At 34.6% G+C, this 19,410-nt stretch overlaps 3 protein-coding genes across 5 annotated transcripts; 2 read left to right on the top strand and 1 right to left on the bottom strand.

Annotated features, from left to right (window-relative positions):
• Window positions 1–5,750, top strand: LOC114528203 (zinc finger protein Gfi-1b-like). Its single transcript, XM_028549818.1, has 3 exons — window positions 1–214; window positions 354–617; window positions 4,688–5,750. The coding sequence occupies exons 2-3, from the start codon at window positions 536–538 to the stop codon at window positions 5,644–5,646; spliced, it is 1,041 nt and encodes a 346-aa protein (XP_028405619.1). The 5' UTR covers window positions 1–214; window positions 354–535; the 3' UTR covers window positions 5,647–5,750.
• A 3,175-nt stretch (window positions 5,751–8,925) lies between these two features.
• LOC114528114 (muscleblind-like protein 2a) lies at window positions 8,926–15,567 on the bottom strand. 3 transcript variants are annotated; one of them, XM_028549707.1, is made up of 9 exons: window positions 15,269–15,567; window positions 14,647–14,796; window positions 14,151–14,306; window positions 13,794–14,021; window positions 13,292–13,339; window positions 12,971–13,130; window positions 12,813–12,880; window positions 11,126–11,231; window positions 8,926–9,107 (listed from the first exon to the last, which is right to left on the bottom strand). In XM_028549707.1, the coding sequence occupies exons 1-9, from the start codon at window positions 15,470–15,472 to the stop codon at window positions 8,953–8,955; spliced, it is 1,275 nt and encodes a 424-aa protein (XP_028405508.1). In that variant the 5' UTR covers window positions 15,473–15,567; the 3' UTR covers window positions 8,926–8,952. The 3 variants fall into 3 exon arrangements, with proteins under 3 accessions (XP_028405508.1, XP_028405509.1, XP_028405510.1); XM_028549708.1 differs by lacking the exon at window positions 11,126–11,231 and adding an exon at window positions 11,581–11,685 and having other exon boundaries at window positions 9,015–9,107; XM_028549709.1 differs by lacking the exon at window positions 11,126–11,231 and having other exon boundaries at window positions 9,015–9,107.
• Window positions 15,568–16,222: 655 nt separating this feature from the next.
• LOC114528115 (ribonuclease H2 subunit B-like) lies at window positions 16,223–19,408 on the top strand. The gene is made up of 10 exons (XM_028549710.1): window positions 16,223–16,436; window positions 17,053–17,109; window positions 17,242–17,349; window positions 17,416–17,492; window positions 17,632–17,802; window positions 17,984–18,086; window positions 18,440–18,518; window positions 18,597–18,645; window positions 18,736–18,819; window positions 19,090–19,408. The coding sequence occupies exons 1-10, from the start codon at window positions 16,349–16,351 to the stop codon at window positions 19,198–19,200; spliced, it is 927 nt and encodes a 308-aa protein (XP_028405511.1). The 5' UTR covers window positions 16,223–16,348; the 3' UTR covers window positions 19,201–19,408.
• Window positions 19,409–19,410: the final 2 nt, after the last annotated feature.

Here is a 19,410-nt window from a genome sequence, read left to right as displayed (position 1 = left end):
GTGAGGGGAAAAGTTGAAGTCCATGCAATGATTTGAAATAGACCAGATCTACTTAAAGAAACGAAGGCCGTGACCTTAACGTTATTTGAAATAGAGTTTGAATGCTGCATTCGGAAATATCAAATTTCACATTCTATCAGAGAACAAGTGGAAACTTGCAATCGTGTTTTGGCTTGAAAGTTAGAAGCTACTGATAAGCACTGTATGGTTGAAGGTAAGTATGGAAGCTTCGAGTTCTGATTCTGAGTAAAAATGCAGTTTAAAATACGTGAAAAATATAAATAATTGTATTAAAAGATAACAGCATGTAAATACTAAATTAATTAACTTTGTTTACCCTTATTTCACAACAGCCAAGTGGTTCCTTGCCGTATCATTAATACCGTCATAACCGCAAGCTACGTTGAGTGGCAACAACACCAGGAAAGAACTGTCCGTACATAACGGAGATATCTAAAACATCGACTGCGCTGATTGCATAAGAGAGCTATCAAATCAACAATTTCAATCTAAGATACTTCATTTCCTCGCAAGAATGCCGAAATCATTTCTCGTCAAGCAAAGGAAAATATGTAAACAGTTAAAAGAGGACGACTTGAACATATACTCCGACGAAGGTACTAATATCACTCAAAAATTTATTATTCTGGTTATTGTATTTAGTTTTGTTACTGTTGTTCATCTGAGTTGTTTCAACGGTATCATCGCGCCACCGTTATCAGTGGCAAAAGGATACACGAAACATAGGAATCACCTTGCCGGTGCATAACGGTCTAAACCAAGCATTTGCATATGTTAATTTAAGTTTCCTTTGAGTGTTGTATTCTGACAACCCTGGGATATGCGGATTTTGGTGGTTCAGTTGAATAATAATAATAAGTTAAGATTGTAGAATATATTGCATGACTATTTAAAAGCAGAAATGTGATTTCACGCCAGTGGTATAATAACTTCCTCATGAAACAAACATTATTGTGTCACGCAAAAAGCGGTTATAAAATCACTTCACCAATAACGGAATGAAAAATAGTTTCGCCTGGAAAAGGCTAAAAGAAATAGATCTTTTGTTCTGTTAAACCTTTCTTAAATGTCCGAAATTTCTAGTATTCTTACAGCTTTCCATGTGGTTTGTTTACTTAAAAGTACTAAAGCATAAAGGAATATGTCACGACACATTATTTTTGCTATTTAAATTATTCATTTTATCAAAAAGCATCGACCTATCTTCTGTTTTCGAGATCTGTAACAATTAGATTGCAATTCTACATGTATTTAAGATGGTAATTGTCTTGAATTGAACGTTCTATCTCAATCGAGGGTGGTGAACTATTACAATGAGACTTCTACGATCATTTAATTGATACATTCATATTCAAATTTTCGTTCGTGTTGCAAATCATGCTGAATGATCATCAACGAACGTGTCTATACAAACCAGCTAGCGTGTTGATCAAATATATAAAAGTATTCAATCCTACTTAAAACGTTTTTCAAACTGATTACCAACTGTCTTTCTATTAATAACGTTTTACAAGGTATAATGAAATGTTGTGTTTTGCTGGAGCGTGTTGCTAATATTGGATGCACGTTTCACTTTCAGTTCCAGATTTAACGTGTTTTCTATGTATATGAAAACACGTTTACTTAATATTGCACGAGAGCGTGTGTGTGGTATTGCATGCTTGCTTAAAGATGACTTATAGCGTTGTCACAATAGAGTATATTGCTGACGCTGTATAAATATTATTGTCAAATATCATGATACTGCCGAACATGTACTTTGAACCACAAAACTGAATAACTAAGATCTTGAGATAAACGTATTGCCTGGCCGGCCTTATTGCATGGCAAGGTCAAAACCGTAATAACGGTAATGTTAAAATAACGAGTTAGTCATCTCTAACAATATTCAACATTTTGTCTGTGGAATGAGCAAAGATTGAATTACAAAAGAACCGTCTTGACTGGACAGGAAACGTGATTAGGCGAGTGCCTTTGCCTGAATTGTTCAGATTTCCTTTGTGAAAATCACTTTCTAACGGCTTATCAATTGTAAACTTGCCAAGTTTAATTCCATTTCCACTTGTGTAAACCTCTTCAATATTTTCGAATATATTCTTTAGTTTTCATCTTTTCGTTTGAGTAAGATTTAGTAATGGCGAAACAGCAGGGCCAGGGGTCAGATTGCTAAAAACAACAAAGACATGGTGTTTTCACTGTTTCGATAAATATTTAACGGTTATTCCATCATTTCAAATGTTGTTTGACTTGGGTAGAAAGAATTTCAACTTTAACCATAATCATTCGTATTTTTCTGAAATATTATGTACGATGTTTATTTTTCACAATTTCCTTGTCTCAACACATTCTGTTTTTGCCCGGACGCATCTCTCGGGCGTTCAGGTGTTAGCTTTCAACTTCAAGTGAAAACAAACAATACGTGTTTCAATTTTAGCAGCACCACCCACTTGAATGTACTCAAAATATCAGCAATTCAAGCTGTATTATATAAATAAAATTTCGTATTGTTTTTGAGTGAAAGTTTTGGCCAATGCGTCAAAGCACATAGTTAGATGCATTTGTGTGTTGATTAGAAAAAAACGCAATCAATTTGTACGGAAATTGGACTTATTGACACTTGACGAGGTTCAATTAGATTTTTCAAATGATTTGTTTTAAAATCATTGAAAAACACAAAGGCACAGTGACGAAATATAAGTTATGTTTCTTTAGTTAAGATTGTTTCTCTTACATTAATAATTCATTTAAAATGCGTTTTCTATTTATGGATATTCAGTTATTCACATGATATTGATGTGATTTCCTCAAGAATGCATGCAAACATAATTATGAAATTTGATGCCGTTTTGACTATAAAAGTTCCATTGCTTATATTATACTAAATGATCTTTTCAAAACCAACGATACTTTTTCCCAAAATTTATTGTGGGGGTTTCTAAATCCAAATTCCAAGATGTGATCTTATGGAACCGAGGGACACAGGCCACCCGCTTTATCGTGGTCGATGAAAGATATTTTTGCATAGTCTGCCGGCGAGTTTAAAACGTTTTATAATTCTCGGTTTAGTCATGCAGTTATTTTATACGTTTGAATCATTTATGCATTTTCCGTTCATTTTGATCGCTTAACATTTCATGCAATATCCTCGAACTATTTGGATTGCAGTTTCTCAAAACACAAAAACTTTACATAATCATTTTGTTTGTTTATACACCAAAGCCAAAGGCTTTCATCAAATCCGTTACCGCGGGTTTTAGAAATATTACTATAACTCGCCTTTATTGTCCAAGAACTAACTGCGTGGCGGCGGGACGCTAGCTTTTGTAAAAAAAAATTCTGTGAAGCGACGACAAATTAGCATTAGAGACAGTTGGCTGTATATTGTCCCCTGTACAAAACGTAGATGCATGTTGTAACAGAATGCATAAGTCGTCCTCTTTTAAATCCCATCACAAGAAAGAATGGAATATACAAACGAAATGACTCAAATTGCAAAACACTGATCAGCTATGTGATAATCTTCGTTCATTTATGTCGACTTGTCATTTATATGTCCGATTAAATAATGTTTTGCAACCAAACCAATCGACACAAGCGATATACTCTAAAGATAATAAAGAATTTCTGATCAGTCTTTATAAGATGCTGTTTTCCAGAATTTATTTAGTTTGTATTCCTCCCTAATAAGAGAGTACTTAAAGTTAAATCGGAAGGTTACACATGCATAAAATGCGCTCGACAATTCTTAGATACGATGTCAGTTTTGACAGCACAAAATTGAAGGTAATCCGTACAATGGGAAATCCCGCTTTCTCGGCCGCGGTCTCTGTTTTCCGGATCTATTCCAATGTGGCGGTAGAAGGAAAAATATAAATTCTATTAAGCTCACTTGAGGATCTTCGTCCAGATAAGGAAAGACAAGGCGTCATTCAATTATCATTGTCAATCAATTAGGTTTATGCGAGTGCCCCTTTCAACTACTTGATTCTTTGTATAAAGATTCGAGAAATAAATTGGAACTGACGATAAATTTGCGGAGGAGGAGTTCCGGATAAGGGAGGCGGGACGAGTTTTCATGATACACTATACCCAAAAATAGAACATTCATACATGAGATATATAATTATCTACAGCTTGCAGTCACTCAAGGGCATGCAGACCAGGGGTATAATAAATAATTGTTTCTTATTTATCAGCTCATCTTAATTGCTCTAGCTCGTTTATGTTCACTTATCACTTATACCACACATTTTCTGTTGCGATAGACATGAATAAACCTGCATAGCGCAATCATATTCTAGAAAGAGACAGACGCTGAATTTGACACTACTTACACTAGTAATATTTTATCGCTGAAATGGAAGCTTATCAGCAACCGGCAATTTGAAGTTTTCCGATTATTAGTAGCAATGGTTAACACACGACCTAAAGGCATGCAATTGCAAAATATGTGGTAACACGAGAGTTTGACCGTAAACATGCATGACAAGAGATCAGCTTTGTATTGTATTGCCATTGGTTTGTATTGATTTGCATTAGTATAGCTTGCTGCCATGTTGATCTCCAAATTCACCATTTTAGTCGGTTTTTCAACTGGTTTTATTGAGCACTGTCTGGTTTAATTTATAGATGTGCGATTGCCTAATAAGTAAAACTGACTTTTTAGAGTCGAACGAAGGGAGTAATAAACGTGAAGTGACAAGAGAAAAAGAGAAAAATGTAGTGAATCGTGGTAGCCCGGTGAATCTTACAAAAGATAAAGAAGAGAAAAATGTCGTTCAGGAAAAAGATAAACAAACACCTCACGTTTCAAGCCAAAATGTCCATCAATTATTTCCAACCGGAACTGCGCCGATCTATGTCTTTTCGAGCCATCAACCCATTAGACCAGATCACGTAACAACTCCTATTCCTGTACAATATGTCCATCCTAACTTCTGCTATCCACCATACATCCATTATGATACAATCCTATCCACACGCGTCCTACCCAAAGAACAAATACCTCCCGTTGCTGACGTCATGGCTGCGCAGAACCGTATGCGTAATGGTAAAGACTCGGGTACCCTACCACTAAGTATTGCAACAAATCCTGCCTCGTTGTCCAATGGGAATGTTGTTCCCACTCCACAAATACTACAACAACATCTGATCATGGAAAATGGCGGGAAAGAGAAGAAATACGAATGTCATGTATGTAAAAGCACCTTTTCCCTGCAAAGATTGTTAAACAGACATATGAAAACTCATTCGTTTTATAAACGTTATCAATGTCCGTACTGTGATAAAGGTTTTAACGATACGTTTGATTTAAAACGCCACGTTCGAACTCACACTGGTATCAAACCTTTTAAATGTAATCTCTGTGACAAGGCATTCACCCAACGTTGCTCCCTTGAAGCACACAAAACACGTGTACATGGTGTTGTTTATGAATACGGTTTCCGAGAACGAAGAGCTAAACTTTATGTTTGTGAAGATTGTGGTGAAACTTTCCAAGAAAGTGGCGATTACATGAAACATTTACAAGAAAAACATCCAGATTCTGCCGCAAAAACCAGGTTTAAGAGAAGTCTTCAGGCCAAATTATCAAAAGCAAGAAGAGTAGAAATGGAAGCAAGTTAGAAGATATTAAATATTTCCAGTTATGTTGGGGTTCCACCTGCACGTTCTACTGATGAAGTGCTTATATGAAAGGTTTTTAACTTGACGCAACTCTGAACTGACAGAAGCTAGCTAAAACTGAAAGCCAATCTCTCAGGTGTGCCATAAACTCTTGTTTGCGACTCCATGCTTCCATGCTTAAGTTATTAATTTTTAAAACGATACAACGTCAGCCTCGTCCCCAGGCTCCATTACGTGCGCGTGGGGAACAGTGGTGGGGAATGTCGCGCGCAGGGATTTTAACACGAAATGGAGCCTGGCAGAAAATGCAACCCATTCTACAGAAATCGAAGAGAAGTGTATTTTGTTACATTTTGTTACATCTTAATTTTTGACACAGTCTTCTCTCCCACACAAAACCTTTCCTCCAATAAACGCATCGAATATTGGTCTTCGCATTGTGTCCAGCAAAGAACGCTCACTACTGATCTGTCAACTTAAGAAATACTTGCTCATTTCTTTGTTTGGCCGCCATCTTGAATGCATTTTCTGCCAGGCGCTCCGCCCGCGAGAGCTTCCCCACTGACCCACGCGTGTTCCCCCGCCGCGCCGGGGACGAGGCTGATACAACGTTCTAATGCGTAATTAACTGCAATAATCAAAGATTATACAAACTTGAGAAAACTGATTTTACGTGCGCGGTATAGAACCTCGATTATATGACCATTATTGAATGAGACAGTTAATACCAGGCAGGCATAACAATCATATCTCACAATCACAGTATGATGCACAACTATTCTTAATCAGAGATTCTACATATGCATACAATTAATTCAAAGTTGATCTCCCAAAGAAAACATGCTATAGGCATAGTTAGAATATCTGAATCGATTGGTGGGGAATCAATATAATACGGTAGCCACACATTCAATCTCCATGTCTGCCTGGGTTGTGCTGATTTTTTTAGAAAAGAGAAAATCCATTTTTTACGATAATTATGGGAAAACGCTTTATTCTAATTCAGTAACTATCTTTGCCCTTGAACATTTCACAATTTAGATCGTACGCGAGTTCCATTATCCTTGGCTCAATTAAATCTCATCTATTGCCAGCTATTGTAAATCAACAAGATTTCAGTTGACTTTTATATTTAAATAAAATGAATGCTAGAAAATCCCATACCTGATTGTTTTTATCCAAACATTATTTCTGTAATTTTGATTATTTTAAAACATAACATATCTATTTGTTCAACCTTTGTTATATTTTTTTACTGCATTGCACTGCACGTTGCATTTTATTGCACAGCATTGCTGTACTTCATCTTGCTTTGCCCGAAAAGTGATCGCCATTTTGCTCTTAGGCTTAGGCCGCTTAGCGAATAGCGCATGACAAAAGTACAGATTTTTTTTCAAATAGCCATATTATCGATTAGAACACAGACCACAGTTATTATGCCCAGAACGGATAAAAATCTTTATCATCGTTTCGACGTGAAAGACTCAGTCGTTAGGTACTTTACGTCTTTACTTTAGGGTTAACGTTTGGTTCATGTGAAGAGTGAAGTGTAGTCATAGGCTAAGTGTCCTTCATGGACACAAACCGTAGCTATGGCCTCTGTGTTCATGCAGGTCCTGTGTATTATGAAGATGGGCAGATTATGAAACCTGCATGATGTATATGATCGTTATGTACAGAAATAGTTTGCAAAAGCAGCGACACAGGTGACCACAAAAATGACAAAATGTTGCCTTGCTTTACTCGTGCGGTTGAAATAGTGCAATCACTGCAATAAGAGTTAAACAAAATAAAACGCTTTTAGTTTTAATTCATATATTAAATGATGAACGAGTTTATGAATGGTATTCGTAAAACTGTGCATTGTGCAGTGGCATTACGAACCTTGATGCTTGACTTGATGAACGTCTTTATGCAAGTCTTCAGCAAAATAAACCTTTGTATGTTTAAACTTCCAACCTTTGTCGCTCTCAAATCAACCACCGAGTTAATTAAGAAGAAACAACAGTCTACGTTTTTATCCCCGCGCATGTCCCCTGCACTTATAGTTTATAACGGGCATGCTGTATGGTTGAGTATACCTACAGTTTATTTTTTAAACTGTGGTTGAGCTGCTTGCCATCTAAATCGCTAAATTCCTTGGCTTAGATTTTGCATGTAATAAAAATCACCAGTTCTGGTCACACCAGTTTACTGGTCACACCGGTCATGCAGATCGATCGAACTGCTTTAGCAAAGTGAAGAACATTGCTTAGGGCAGTCGTAAGAGCTAGGTCAACCCAGCCAGATTAATATAAACTGAATTTCTTCATGCAAGTAGGAAAAATTCAGCCTGCATGGAATTCCTTTCGGTAGAAACTGAATATGCAAGTAGGAAAAATTCAGCCTAATAGAAGTCTGTATGCAATCAATTCAAAAAGGTTGACGCATGTTGGGGTATTTAGCATCGCTTAGTATAAGAGGATTTTCGACAAAATAACCTCACGATTGTTATGATTGTTATGAAGAATGTTGTGACGCTAATTTCTGTGAATGAAGTGCTTTGAATAAGCGATCAGTATAAACACCCATCACGAACTGACTGTATATTAATACATGCACCACAGAACACTTTCATAGTTTGGGGGTCTGAAATAACCCATGAATCCGCTACACCCCCCTTTCTAGTATATCTGTATAGATATATATACACTGGTTTCAGAGAACTTTGACCCAAAAACACATATATATTTCCAATTCGCGTCAAGGAATAAATCGTTCGAAAAAAGCAAAGACAAGTGAAGGTAAGTAGGTATATATGCCCTAATTGGGGTCAGCCTTAATTATTGAAACCAGTGTATATAATATATACATACTAATATCCATATATTTATATACATATATTTATATAGTCATTTCCAAAAAGGTTGTCCAGACAGATATATAAATAAATACATATCGATCACGTGACCGCTAAGATATCTTCATTCTCCAGCTCAAATCATCCGAACTTAATATATGGTCTTGGCACTTTGTTGAAGTATAAGCAATTGCCACACTAGCTAAACTCGCAATTATCACGCAAAATTCCGCGCGAGTTGATGCCTATATATCTTAGTGGTCACATGATCGATATAGATATATAATATATAATTATATATATAATTATATATATATATATATATATATATATATATATATATATATATATATTATTTTTTTTTTGTCTGGACAACCTTTTTGGGAATGACTGTATATATACATATAGATATATATATATATATATATATATATATATATATATATATATATATATAATTTCCGGTATTAAACCAATGGTAATTGCCCATTATCTTGTTTGGTTTTTGTGATCTTTTTTACTTGTTCTGGTTTATGATAATACTTGCACTGTGTTCTATTACACGTTCCCTTCAATGCGTCTACACAAATTGTCACTTGTCCATTAATGACCTCTACATTCCCTGTCAAGAGTAAAAAGAAATATGTCATGGAAAATCAAATACAACGCATGAATTCATGTTGTAACTGAGACTATATACACTTTAATGACTAACAACCTGCAGAAAAAATATTCTAATAAAAAAATCTCGAATTAAACTAAGCCGTTTAAGTAGATAAAAATATTTTGGTCAGAAAACCTACGAAAAACTTTATTGTTTTTAACTTAGACCCTCCTCAAATGGAGTGGATTGAAAGTTTCCTCCCATAAACTATGTCACATACATGATAAAGATTTTTTTACGAATAAATGTACAAATGAGTCTCAACAAAAAAAAAAGAGGCTTCAGGTCTGTTATTAATTGCTTAGTTCTAGGCTACATCCATTGTTCTAAAATGGAAAACCCTTTTCATCCATGTGCTGTTGAAAGATTTGCAACTTTGTACAAAAGTTATTAGAGCAAAACATCCCATTTCATTTGAGGTGGCTCTATGTTAAAAAAAATAAAGTCCATATTAAAGGGTCTATCATCCCTTAGGGTCCATTGAATATACTTAAGCAGGTATATTGTGCATAAATCTTCCATATACATTTGCCAACTGTTCCTCGTGTATATAGGTAAATAACTTATACAGCTAATTCAAACAAGGTTGTCGCTGCAAAACCGCGTTATGCCTGTCAGTGTACGCTGCAATTTTAAGGTCCAGCTTAAATGGAATTTCAGCAGTTTGTATATCACTATTGGTATCGACATTGAGAGACAACCTTGAAAAATTGAATTAGCTTCATACAACTATATATATATATATATATATATATATATATATATATAATATATATATATATATATATATATATATATATATAAATATATATATATATATATATATATAAATAAATAAAAATGCAATTTTGTTGTTAATATGAAGAGTGCTCGATGATAACAAAGTAACAGAGCAGAAATATTTATTTATTGCTTAATAATATTTACAAATCGCTACTCAGAGTTTCACGAAAAATTGACAAATAATAACTTTTCTAATAACTTCCGTGAAACTCTGAGTAGCGATTTGTAAATATTATTAAGCAATAAATAAATATATATATATATATAACATATATATATATATATATATATATATATATATATATATATATATATATATATATATATATATATATATATATATATATATATAGCTATATATTTTTCGAATTTTTTGAAAAATTGAAAACTGATACCTTAAACTTCATTTAGAAAAGTATATGGTTCATGAACATGTGTTTGAAATGATCAATCGTCAATAAATTTCGATAAAAATAGTGTTATTGATGATTCAATCAAATTAATTTCGGATTATAAAGCAGCCATCGCATGATTTGATTACGGCATGATACATCATATGCCGAATCCTATAATAATCGAAATCTGAAAAACTGTTTTTTGGAAGTTAGAAAAAAATATTTTTGAAGATGAGACGATGTGATCTTAAACCTAGAAAGCAAAAAGTTTAAAAGCAGCATTGTATACAATTGCAGAGTTTGACAAAGTATGGGCACTCTCATGTACGTAGGTTCATGCTGTGTTTCTGTGTCACTTTGCAGACTCTTGCCCGTACATATACAAGCTTCAACAAAACTTAGACTCCTGCTCCAAGTCTGAAAAAGGTAGAGTAAATATTTTCACTGTTCTTACTGCGCTTTATACGGCTATGAAACGACGTATTCATTCTTTCGACTTGCTAAATCCGGGTAGCTGAGAGTCAATCCATCCAATTGAAAGATCGTGAAAGAGCGAGTCATTCATGAATAACCTCAATGTTATTTGTAAAAGATACCCGGATGAGTTTTTGGTCTTTGTAACTTGGTTGAATAAGAGTTCTTGGTCACCTCCACTAATCTGGTTTAAATTTTTATTTTTCATATAATATATTGTCACCTTATCATAATAAACGATTGTAAATAGGACGTCATATGAAAGTATCGTCATACGAGAGTGCCGCATTATTACTTGATCAAACTCTGACCGTTAAAACTCACGGTTATCGAGATGAATAAATCTGCAAGAATCTCTTCTACAATTGCCAACTTGGTAATCACGACATATGGGACGTTGATTTTGTTTTTGGTTGTTAGTAAGAGAAAGCTGTTGAGATAAAATATTTCTGCTTTTATAAAGTATGAGGAAAGTTAATTGTTTGACACCAAGAACTCTCTGCTTGTTCAAGCACACATTCTCTTTCAGTGTAAAACAATTAACTTTTGGGTGTACCTGATTTACACGGATATAAGGTGTAACATATCGTGACCCAATAGGTAGACAGAAACGTCAATATAACAATTATAGAAAATTTTTGTTGCATTATTTGTTGATAACGTTGTTTCTGTCGCTTTGGATCATAGATATGGTACACCTTTCCGTGTAAAGAGGCCTCGTAGTCGTTTTACTTCCCCCAGGCCCCTTCATACTACGAATGTGTTTCCTCGAATCAGACCTGTTCCTCCGTACAGGATATATACTGACATCCATTTGCAGGATAATATGGTTGGTAGCCATAGAAAACTCCCGTAGCAGGTTCGCTCAAAACATAATTATAGTCCTGTCGAAAAAATCATAAACAAAATTTTGTTGAAAGTAGTTTGAAAATTTTCAGCTATCAAAAATCTCGCTACCTCTCGCTGGCTCTGCATCGACCTTTTCCGCACACATGGCCGTTCAAATAGAAACAATTTGCCTTCGATCGCAAATGAATGTACGTTTGTTTTGGTGATAACATTAAACCTCGTGGGGCAATTCGAGGAGCCAAATATGTCTTATTGATGCCATAAATCATTACGAACAGTGATGAAATTGCCTAGCAGTGAGTTTCAATTCTGACAAAGAAAAATATCATACGTGAGACTAAATAAAGGATCCAAATAATTTGAAATAATTTTTGAAATAAATCATTTTTAAAAGAAATAGTGTTATGTGCCATGTAAGGAAAAGGTTTTTGCATACGAACAGATAATTTTCTGTCAGAAAAATCAAGAATCAAATTTGGAAAATCAAGATTTTTAAAAATGTTTTCACCCTGCACTGAAATGAGGTTTTACGTCACGATCGTTGTCGATATCATATCTGACAAACGTGATGATGGCTCACCTACAATACTTACTGCAACGTAACTAATATTTATCATTGATGTTTTATAAACACATCATTGACAATACTGCACCTTTATATAATATACGATACAATATACGATACAATATACGTATCATGCCCACACTAATACTTGACTGCATTCTAAACTATCAGACCACGCTGTATACCACATCATATACCATGCAACACCACACCACCTTTCACACCATCATACCACACACACACAACACCCCAGACTATATTTCACACAACTATAACACTGCATTATATACCACCACACTATATTTCACACAACTATAACACTGCATTATATACCACCACACTATATTTCACACCATTAAAACCAGATCTAAACACCATCACACTATTAATGCATATACCATCATCACTATATAGGATAGTCTTCATGATTACGTTTCTTTACCAGTGAATGATTAAAGACCATGTTCTTTAAAATTAGTGTCCTTTTGAACAAAACTTAACTATTGCATGTTCTTGCAGTTTTATATATGGAGAAACAACATCATGAAGACTACACTTATCATTAACAAAATCACAAAAACATCACTACAACGTTACCGGTTGAACTTGTGGATGAACAAAGGGGGTTGCAGTTGTTGTGGTCAGTTGAGGAACAGTCAGTGGTACTATATGGAGAAGATAGGATAGGTTTTAGAAGGCACAACAAACCTGGCCGAAACAAATGGCCTCAAGGAACTCTTTGAAAATATACTTACGAGTTGAAAAAAAGGCCGGAGCAAATTGCATAGCATTTGTTGGCTGGAATGCTGATGGTTGAAATATTGTTGCGAAATTTGTTGCAAAATTTGCCGCAGGTAAAGCCACAGGAGTGTTAATTAAGGTGTAATTTAATGCTTGTTGTTTTGCTTGCTCCTCCTGCAATAACACATATAAATTTATGGATACAAACTATCACATTAAACAACAACTACAAGTGCTTTCCCATTGTGGTCTTATAAAACTGAAACACCTCTTTGAAAAAAGACACTTCTAAAAAACAATCAAGTTCATTAAAAAAAGAATTTAGTATGCTGTACCAAATCATCTTTTGATTCCCCTGGTCGTTTTCTTGACTTTGATGGGATCTGTGATTAATGAAAACAATATTAATAAACTTTCCAATATAGATTCTAGCTTCCAAATATAACATTGAGCCTTCCCTTTTTAAACAACAGAGAAATTTATTGAACATTGTGCTGCTCAAAGTACCAATACATAAATGCTAGGGGGGGGGGGGTGGTACTCCATACTACTTTTATTTAAAGAGCTAATTGGAAATGAAACTTTCAAGAGGGCATATTTTGAATGGAAATTTTGATTGCTGTAAAATCACAGTTTTAGAGACAACTATTTAATTCTTATATATCCAACCATTTACGGCTATGTACTGTAGCTATAAGAAGGGAGTAAAAAGAGTGGTGAAATGAAATAGATGAAAAAATTAAACAAAAATGGTGAGGAGAAGGCAGGTCTTGGCCATAACAAAGCTGACAATGTGTAAACTAACACTAAATTGCAGATCTTAGACATCTTACTTACAACACTTAGTTGACTTTGACTAATTTTCACTGTTTTTAATTTTCCCTGTAAATGCGAAGGTGGATGAAAGTATCGACATGATTCTCTCTGACATCTTCCTTTCACAAAATCCATGCAAACAGTAATTCGCTTTTGATTTCGATCACGAAGAAGCTCTAATGGCGGGTGAGCTGCCGAACATTGGGATTCATTTGATGAACAAACACCATTTACATAATCATTGCAAACCTTGGAGAAAAAAAGAAATAATGATATCATACATCTCGTACATTCAATAGTGAATCTAACATAATGTGACAGACACAAGAAATTTTGCAATTGAAGAATTCTAATAAAAGGAAAATTTACAACTTTTACCTCAAGAAAAGGAAGAATTTTCTCAGTTCTCCAGTTGGAATTTGTCGTTGCAACAGCAGGTGCATTTCGAGGTGACGACGATGTTAACACAGGGCTTGAGACAAATGTTAAAGGCAAGGCACTCACACCAGAACCTTGCAATGCATTCAAAGGAAGCTATAAACATAAAGGTGATATTATACACTATAGTCCTGCATGTCCTTTAAAAATCGTGAGAAACAACAAACAAATTGCATTACTCTTCTTGGCCTCCTAATAAAACTGCAATGTTTTAAAATTAAAAATATTGAAAATATAAGCCTTACAATTCTACAAGTATTTTGTATATGTTTGTCATATTTGTAAAATGTCAAATTTGAAAAGTGGAAGCTTTTAAGAATAAAAAACATTATAAAAACATCTGGAGAAGAGACAGTGTTACACAACCAAAGACCAATTATATTTTTAAAATCAGATAATTTTGTTTTGTGCTGCCTGAATTTAAATCACAACTTACCACTGTAGCAGGTGTTTGTAACAGATTTTGAGATGCTATTGCTTGAAGTTGCTGTTTATGTTGTTTCAAAAGTCGACCATTTGCCTCAAGTTGTAGTTTAATATGATGTGGTGGATGAAAGTATTTGCAAGATTCTCTTTGACAACGATCCTTTAAATATTACAATTACATGGTTTAATTAATATATGGCAGGCGCACAATGTTTCAAATGTGTCATACAATTATGAGAAAATTAGCGCTTTCACATCAGGCTTTCACGTCTCTCCAAATAAACATAAAAAGCAAAGAAAGTTGCGCTACATACTCGATAATAGTTAGCGTGTTACAAAAAACTGAAATTTCCTTTTATCTTCTCGAAAAAATTAAAAATTCAATTATGGAAATCTTTACTACAGATGAAAAAGACACAAACGTATTGAATCTTAGGCTAAGAGTACATGTTAGAAACACAGGTATAACATTTATTAACATTCATGTTTATATTATAACGCTACAGAGATTGACCACTATAAAGTAATTGTCATTTTAGACATAACTTTAAATTCGTATACCAAAAAATATTAAAAGCTGTCTCTTTAAAACACATGAATAAATCAAGCTATAGAGTCGCGCAAAAATGTACCTTCATTGAATCAAAACAAGCTGTAACTCTGCCCCCATTTTCAACTTGTACATTTTCGTCTGGATGTGCAAATCTACATTCGGATACTTCTCTTGTACATTTTCCCCGCTGAAATTCTCGGCAAACTTCAACTTGTAACCAGCGAGGATCTTTTACGTTGTTTACTGTAGAATTTTCCACAAACGAATCGGATATTGGAGTCATTTTATATTACTTTCACGAATTTTTTTCCACAAATCAGTACATGAAGACTCCGGCTTCGATGATAGTGAAGACGTGAAGTGAGTGCACGAAATATGTCCCGATAATTTCCGCCCGATTACGACTAATCACGACGAAAATATTGAGTGCTGCACACTGAAAAATAGGTACGCTGAGTGTACAAGTATTTGCGTTGATTAATGCCATAATATTAAACGGGAGCTAAAAAGATCTTGAGTTGCAGGGGCCGCGGAGCGTATCAGAGAGTGGGGGTCCTGAATAGAACACCCCCCTCCAGTAAAACACTTTTTCTTCAATAATTTTGACCGCCCATCTCCGCGGTCCATGAGTTGAGACCATGAATAGCAGAATGGGTAGAATATAAGAAAAGATCTATTCTGAAATATTTATTCAATTTTAAAGAATGTCCGTAATATGCCTAATGTATATCACAATTTACATGATAATGTAGACTCATGAACTATCTGTGGTATGCACTATGCAAACTAATAGGCCAGTTCCCCCTTTACCCCCTAAAAGACACGAGAATTTTGGTTATAGAAATAGGTGACTATATCACTTGCTACCACATCTTTTGTGTGAGCAATCACAACGTTAAGATTGACTATGAGAACCTTCAATCTGTTTCAGCCGCCAGTGGTCGTCGTTGTTGGTTGACCGTGGGCTCTACATTTGACACTGAGACACCCCATACTTTATCTAAGGTTTAGGAAGAAAGCTAATAGTAAATATTTGGCGCGAAATATTTTCAGAATGAATCTTCAGTATAATCATTTGTGCTATAATCTATAACTGCAATATCACTGATTGTGGTGTTTTGAAGTTTGACTGATCATACATTGGACTAATTGACAAAAAATGCAACGATCGGGCAAATCTAAACCGTCCAAGATAAAGATAAGCAGTCTAAGCCAAAACAGTAATAAATGGGTTTTTATTTTACCAGGTACGGTTTTTATTTACTATTGTGCAAAACAGCTATCCAGCTGATCACCTGTCTTGGCTGTGGTTGCTACCCAAATATTTGTAGAAATTTCTGTAAAAATTTGAAGCTGCCCCCCCCCCTCCCCTCAAAAGCATATGCTTGTGGTCACTGGTGACGTTGGCTATCATGCACTGTGTTCTATTTATAATTAGGTCAGATTGCCGTTTGTTGGTCATGTTGTCTGTATTGGTCATTGCCACCTGTGTTGGTCATGTTTTCTGTAATCTGTACATGTTGGTCATGTTGCCTGTGTTGGTCACATTGCTGTGTTGAGTCATGTTTCATGTGTTGATCATGTTACCTATGTTGGTCATGTTTCCTAACTATGTTGGTCATGTTTCCTGTGTTGGTCATGTTACCTATGTTGTTTATGTTTCTTGTGTTGGCCATATTTCATGTGATGGTCATATTTCCTGTGTTGGTTATGTTACCTGTGTTGGTCGTGCTAGCTAATTATAGTCATAGTTATGTTGGCTATTTGTTGTTGGTCAGCCTAGCTATGTTTTTCATGGTAGTTGGTTATCACACATTGCCTTGACAGTAGACTAGTTTAGGTAATTTCAAAATGTATATCTAGAACAAAATGAAGATTTTGAAGATTACCATTTTGTTATGTTGCCACATCCAAAAACAGGTATAAAGTACATTGTATCTTTACAACTGTAAAATGTATAGTAAATATTAATTTCTGCATTTACCTGTGTTTTAGTCCAGTCTATAGAATTAAAAATGATGGCTTACATATGTACATTATAAATTTTTACAGGTCACATTCAGCAATATTTGCTGTCAAAAAATAAACAAGAAATTTCTGAAATTTTGAAGTTCAATGAAACTCCAAGATCATGGTTTATTGATAATTCTGTCTTGCAAGGTATTGATAACATATTGTTATATTATTTTACACATATATTTTTATATAAAACCCATACTTCTGTAGATGGAAATCTCTATTTCGGGACAAAAATTGATGCTCTATTTATGGTTCTGCCTTCTCTGAAAAGTACATCAACTAAGGTAGGCACAGATATCTTGCATCATATTAGAACTGCACGTGTTGTGTGTACACTGTAGATCTTTTATTTTGACAGCCTTGTCTATGAATTTTTTTTTAACATTAATTACCACCACCTTCATTATTCTTTCCTCACTATAGTTTATGACCTTGGAACATATTTTACAAGAGTCTGACAATAATAATATTTGTGAGCTTTCCCATTGTATCACCAAAGAGGATTTGTGTCTGGTGACTGATATGAAGGGGGAAGAAGACCTAATTGTTTGCAAGCTTAACCATGATAAAGTCATTTCCTGGTTAGAAAAAAAGGTTAATATTTTTGTCTATCATGTGTGTTGATCATCGCAAAATATTGAAAAATAAAATTGTTAACAAGTTTTGATGGTCGCAGTTACATTCTTTTTCGGAGCAGTGTTTTTCACTGGGTCCTGCGTAATTTACTTATGGATAAAGAAAATAAAGTACAGTTCACTGTAAACAATTATTTTAGGTGTATCAAACAGAAGATCAGTTAAAACAAGCGAGCATATGTACGTCTGGTGCTCAGTCATCAACATTTGTTAGGAGTAGTAAGTCGCGTGGTAATACTCAAGGTAAAGTTCTGCAACTTCTGTTACGGTAAAATTCAAAATCCTAATTCACAGGCTTTCCGAGATATTTTCAAGTTAATTTGACAGGCTCTGCCCACAATTCATTGGAATTTTTTTGTATTATATCCCTACTAATTGCCATTTTCATACTATGGATATCGTATGGAAACAGCTAGTATGCCGGGGTATAGCGAATTCCCATTTAATAATTCCAGTGATTCTGGCTGTACTGCACATCCCAAAGTGAAATCAAATCCCGCTCATATGCATCGGCCGTTCAAAAAACAATTCCCACTTACGATCAAATTATAATAATGCTACAGAACTCTGCAATAGCAACTTTATTCTTCATAAAGATTATTTAGGATATGCTTTTGGTTTGGTATCTGATTATATTTCCGACTATTGGAGTCAGAAACTGAAAGCATCCTTAGGGTAAGAATCCTTCTATCGCATACGTTTAAATTTTTCAGTTCATGCCGTCAATTGATTGTAATAAATATATTTTGCTAGAATAAATGATGAAATATCTGGTTCGTCAGAGGAGGAGCCTGCGTGTAAGGTATGGAAGGAATATTAGAACAAGAACAAGTGATAGGAGTTATATAATACGTTTATATGTACAATAAATATATTATGACGTTTATTTTAGAAAGTGAAGTTAGATGAAAGTTTAGCTGCTAAGCCAAATGAAGATTATTCTAAATTCTTCGCAAAAGCAAAAGCGACAGATCAGGTAAACCCTGCATGTAGACTCCGAAATTCTGAATCAGTATATGACAATTTGAATGGATATAAAAACAATTGCTGCCTTAGTTATGTATATATTTAATCACTATTTTGTAGTTCAAGCGTCCCAATGTAAGCCAAATCTATCAAAAATACGACAGCGACAATGTCGCAGCGTCGATGACTCCAAACGTCCATCCTTTCTTTACCGTACCACAGTGCATGAGCTATGTGTATACCAGCTGACTATAATTTTTATTACTTTGCGTTTCTATAGAACACGAATGTTAAACTAACGGCAGCCCAAAAATCACTGGCAAAAGTCAATACAAAAGGAATGAAAAGTATATCAAGTTTCTTCGGAGTTCCAAAAAAATCCTCAAAATAACACCAATAATAACATCTGTAAACTGTGGAGATTACCGTCTTAAAAAACAGACCAGGCAGAAAGTCTACTTCACGCGTGCAATTATTTCAAAAATTGGTGATCGCATGAAAATTATACGGAGATAATGCATATTAGTCATAGGAGTGGATATTTGTAAAATGAGATCAAATTCAATTAAATTCTATAACAACAAAACATAGATTTTTCACA

This window comes from Dendronephthya gigantea, unplaced genomic scaffold, assembly GCF_004324835.1.
Source record: "Dendronephthya gigantea isolate DGI-Jeju-01 unplaced genomic scaffold, DenGig_1.0 000048F, whole genome shotgun sequence".
Taxonomy (NCBI): Eukaryota; Metazoa; Cnidaria; class Anthozoa; order Malacalcyonacea; family Nephtheidae; genus Dendronephthya; species Dendronephthya gigantea.
This window is presented reverse-complemented; position numbering and strand designations above follow the sequence as displayed.

Coding starts and splice junctions, on each gene's coding strand:
- LOC114528203 (XM_028549818.1), top strand. CDS start 536: ATGCCGAAATCATTTCTCGTCAAGCAAAGGAAAATATGTAAACAGTTA. Junction 618..4,687: donor GAACATATACTCCGACGAAG/GTACTAATATCA, acceptor CTGACTTTTTAG/AGTCGAACGAAGGGAGTAAT.
- LOC114528114 (XM_028549707.1), bottom strand. CDS start 15,472: ATGACTCCAATATCCGATTCGTTTGTGGAAAATTCTACAGTAAACAAC. Junction 14,307..14,646: donor TACAAACACCTGCTACAGTG/GTAAGTTGTGAT, acceptor TTATGTTTATAG/CTTCCTTTGAATGCATTGCA. Junction 12,881..12,970: donor TCCGGCCTTTTTTTCAACTC/GTAAGTATATTT, acceptor TTCTCCATATAG/TACCACTGACTGTTCCTCAA.
- LOC114528115 (XM_028549710.1), top strand. CDS start 16,349: ATGCAACGATCGGGCAAATCTAAACCGTCCAAGATAAAGATAAGCAGT. Junction 17,110..17,241: donor GTTGCCACATCCAAAAACAG/GTATAAAGTACA, acceptor AAATTTTTACAG/GTCACATTCAGCAATATTTG. Junction 17,493..17,631: donor TGAAAAGTACATCAACTAAG/GTAGGCACAGAT, acceptor TCCTCACTATAG/TTTATGACCTTGGAACATAT.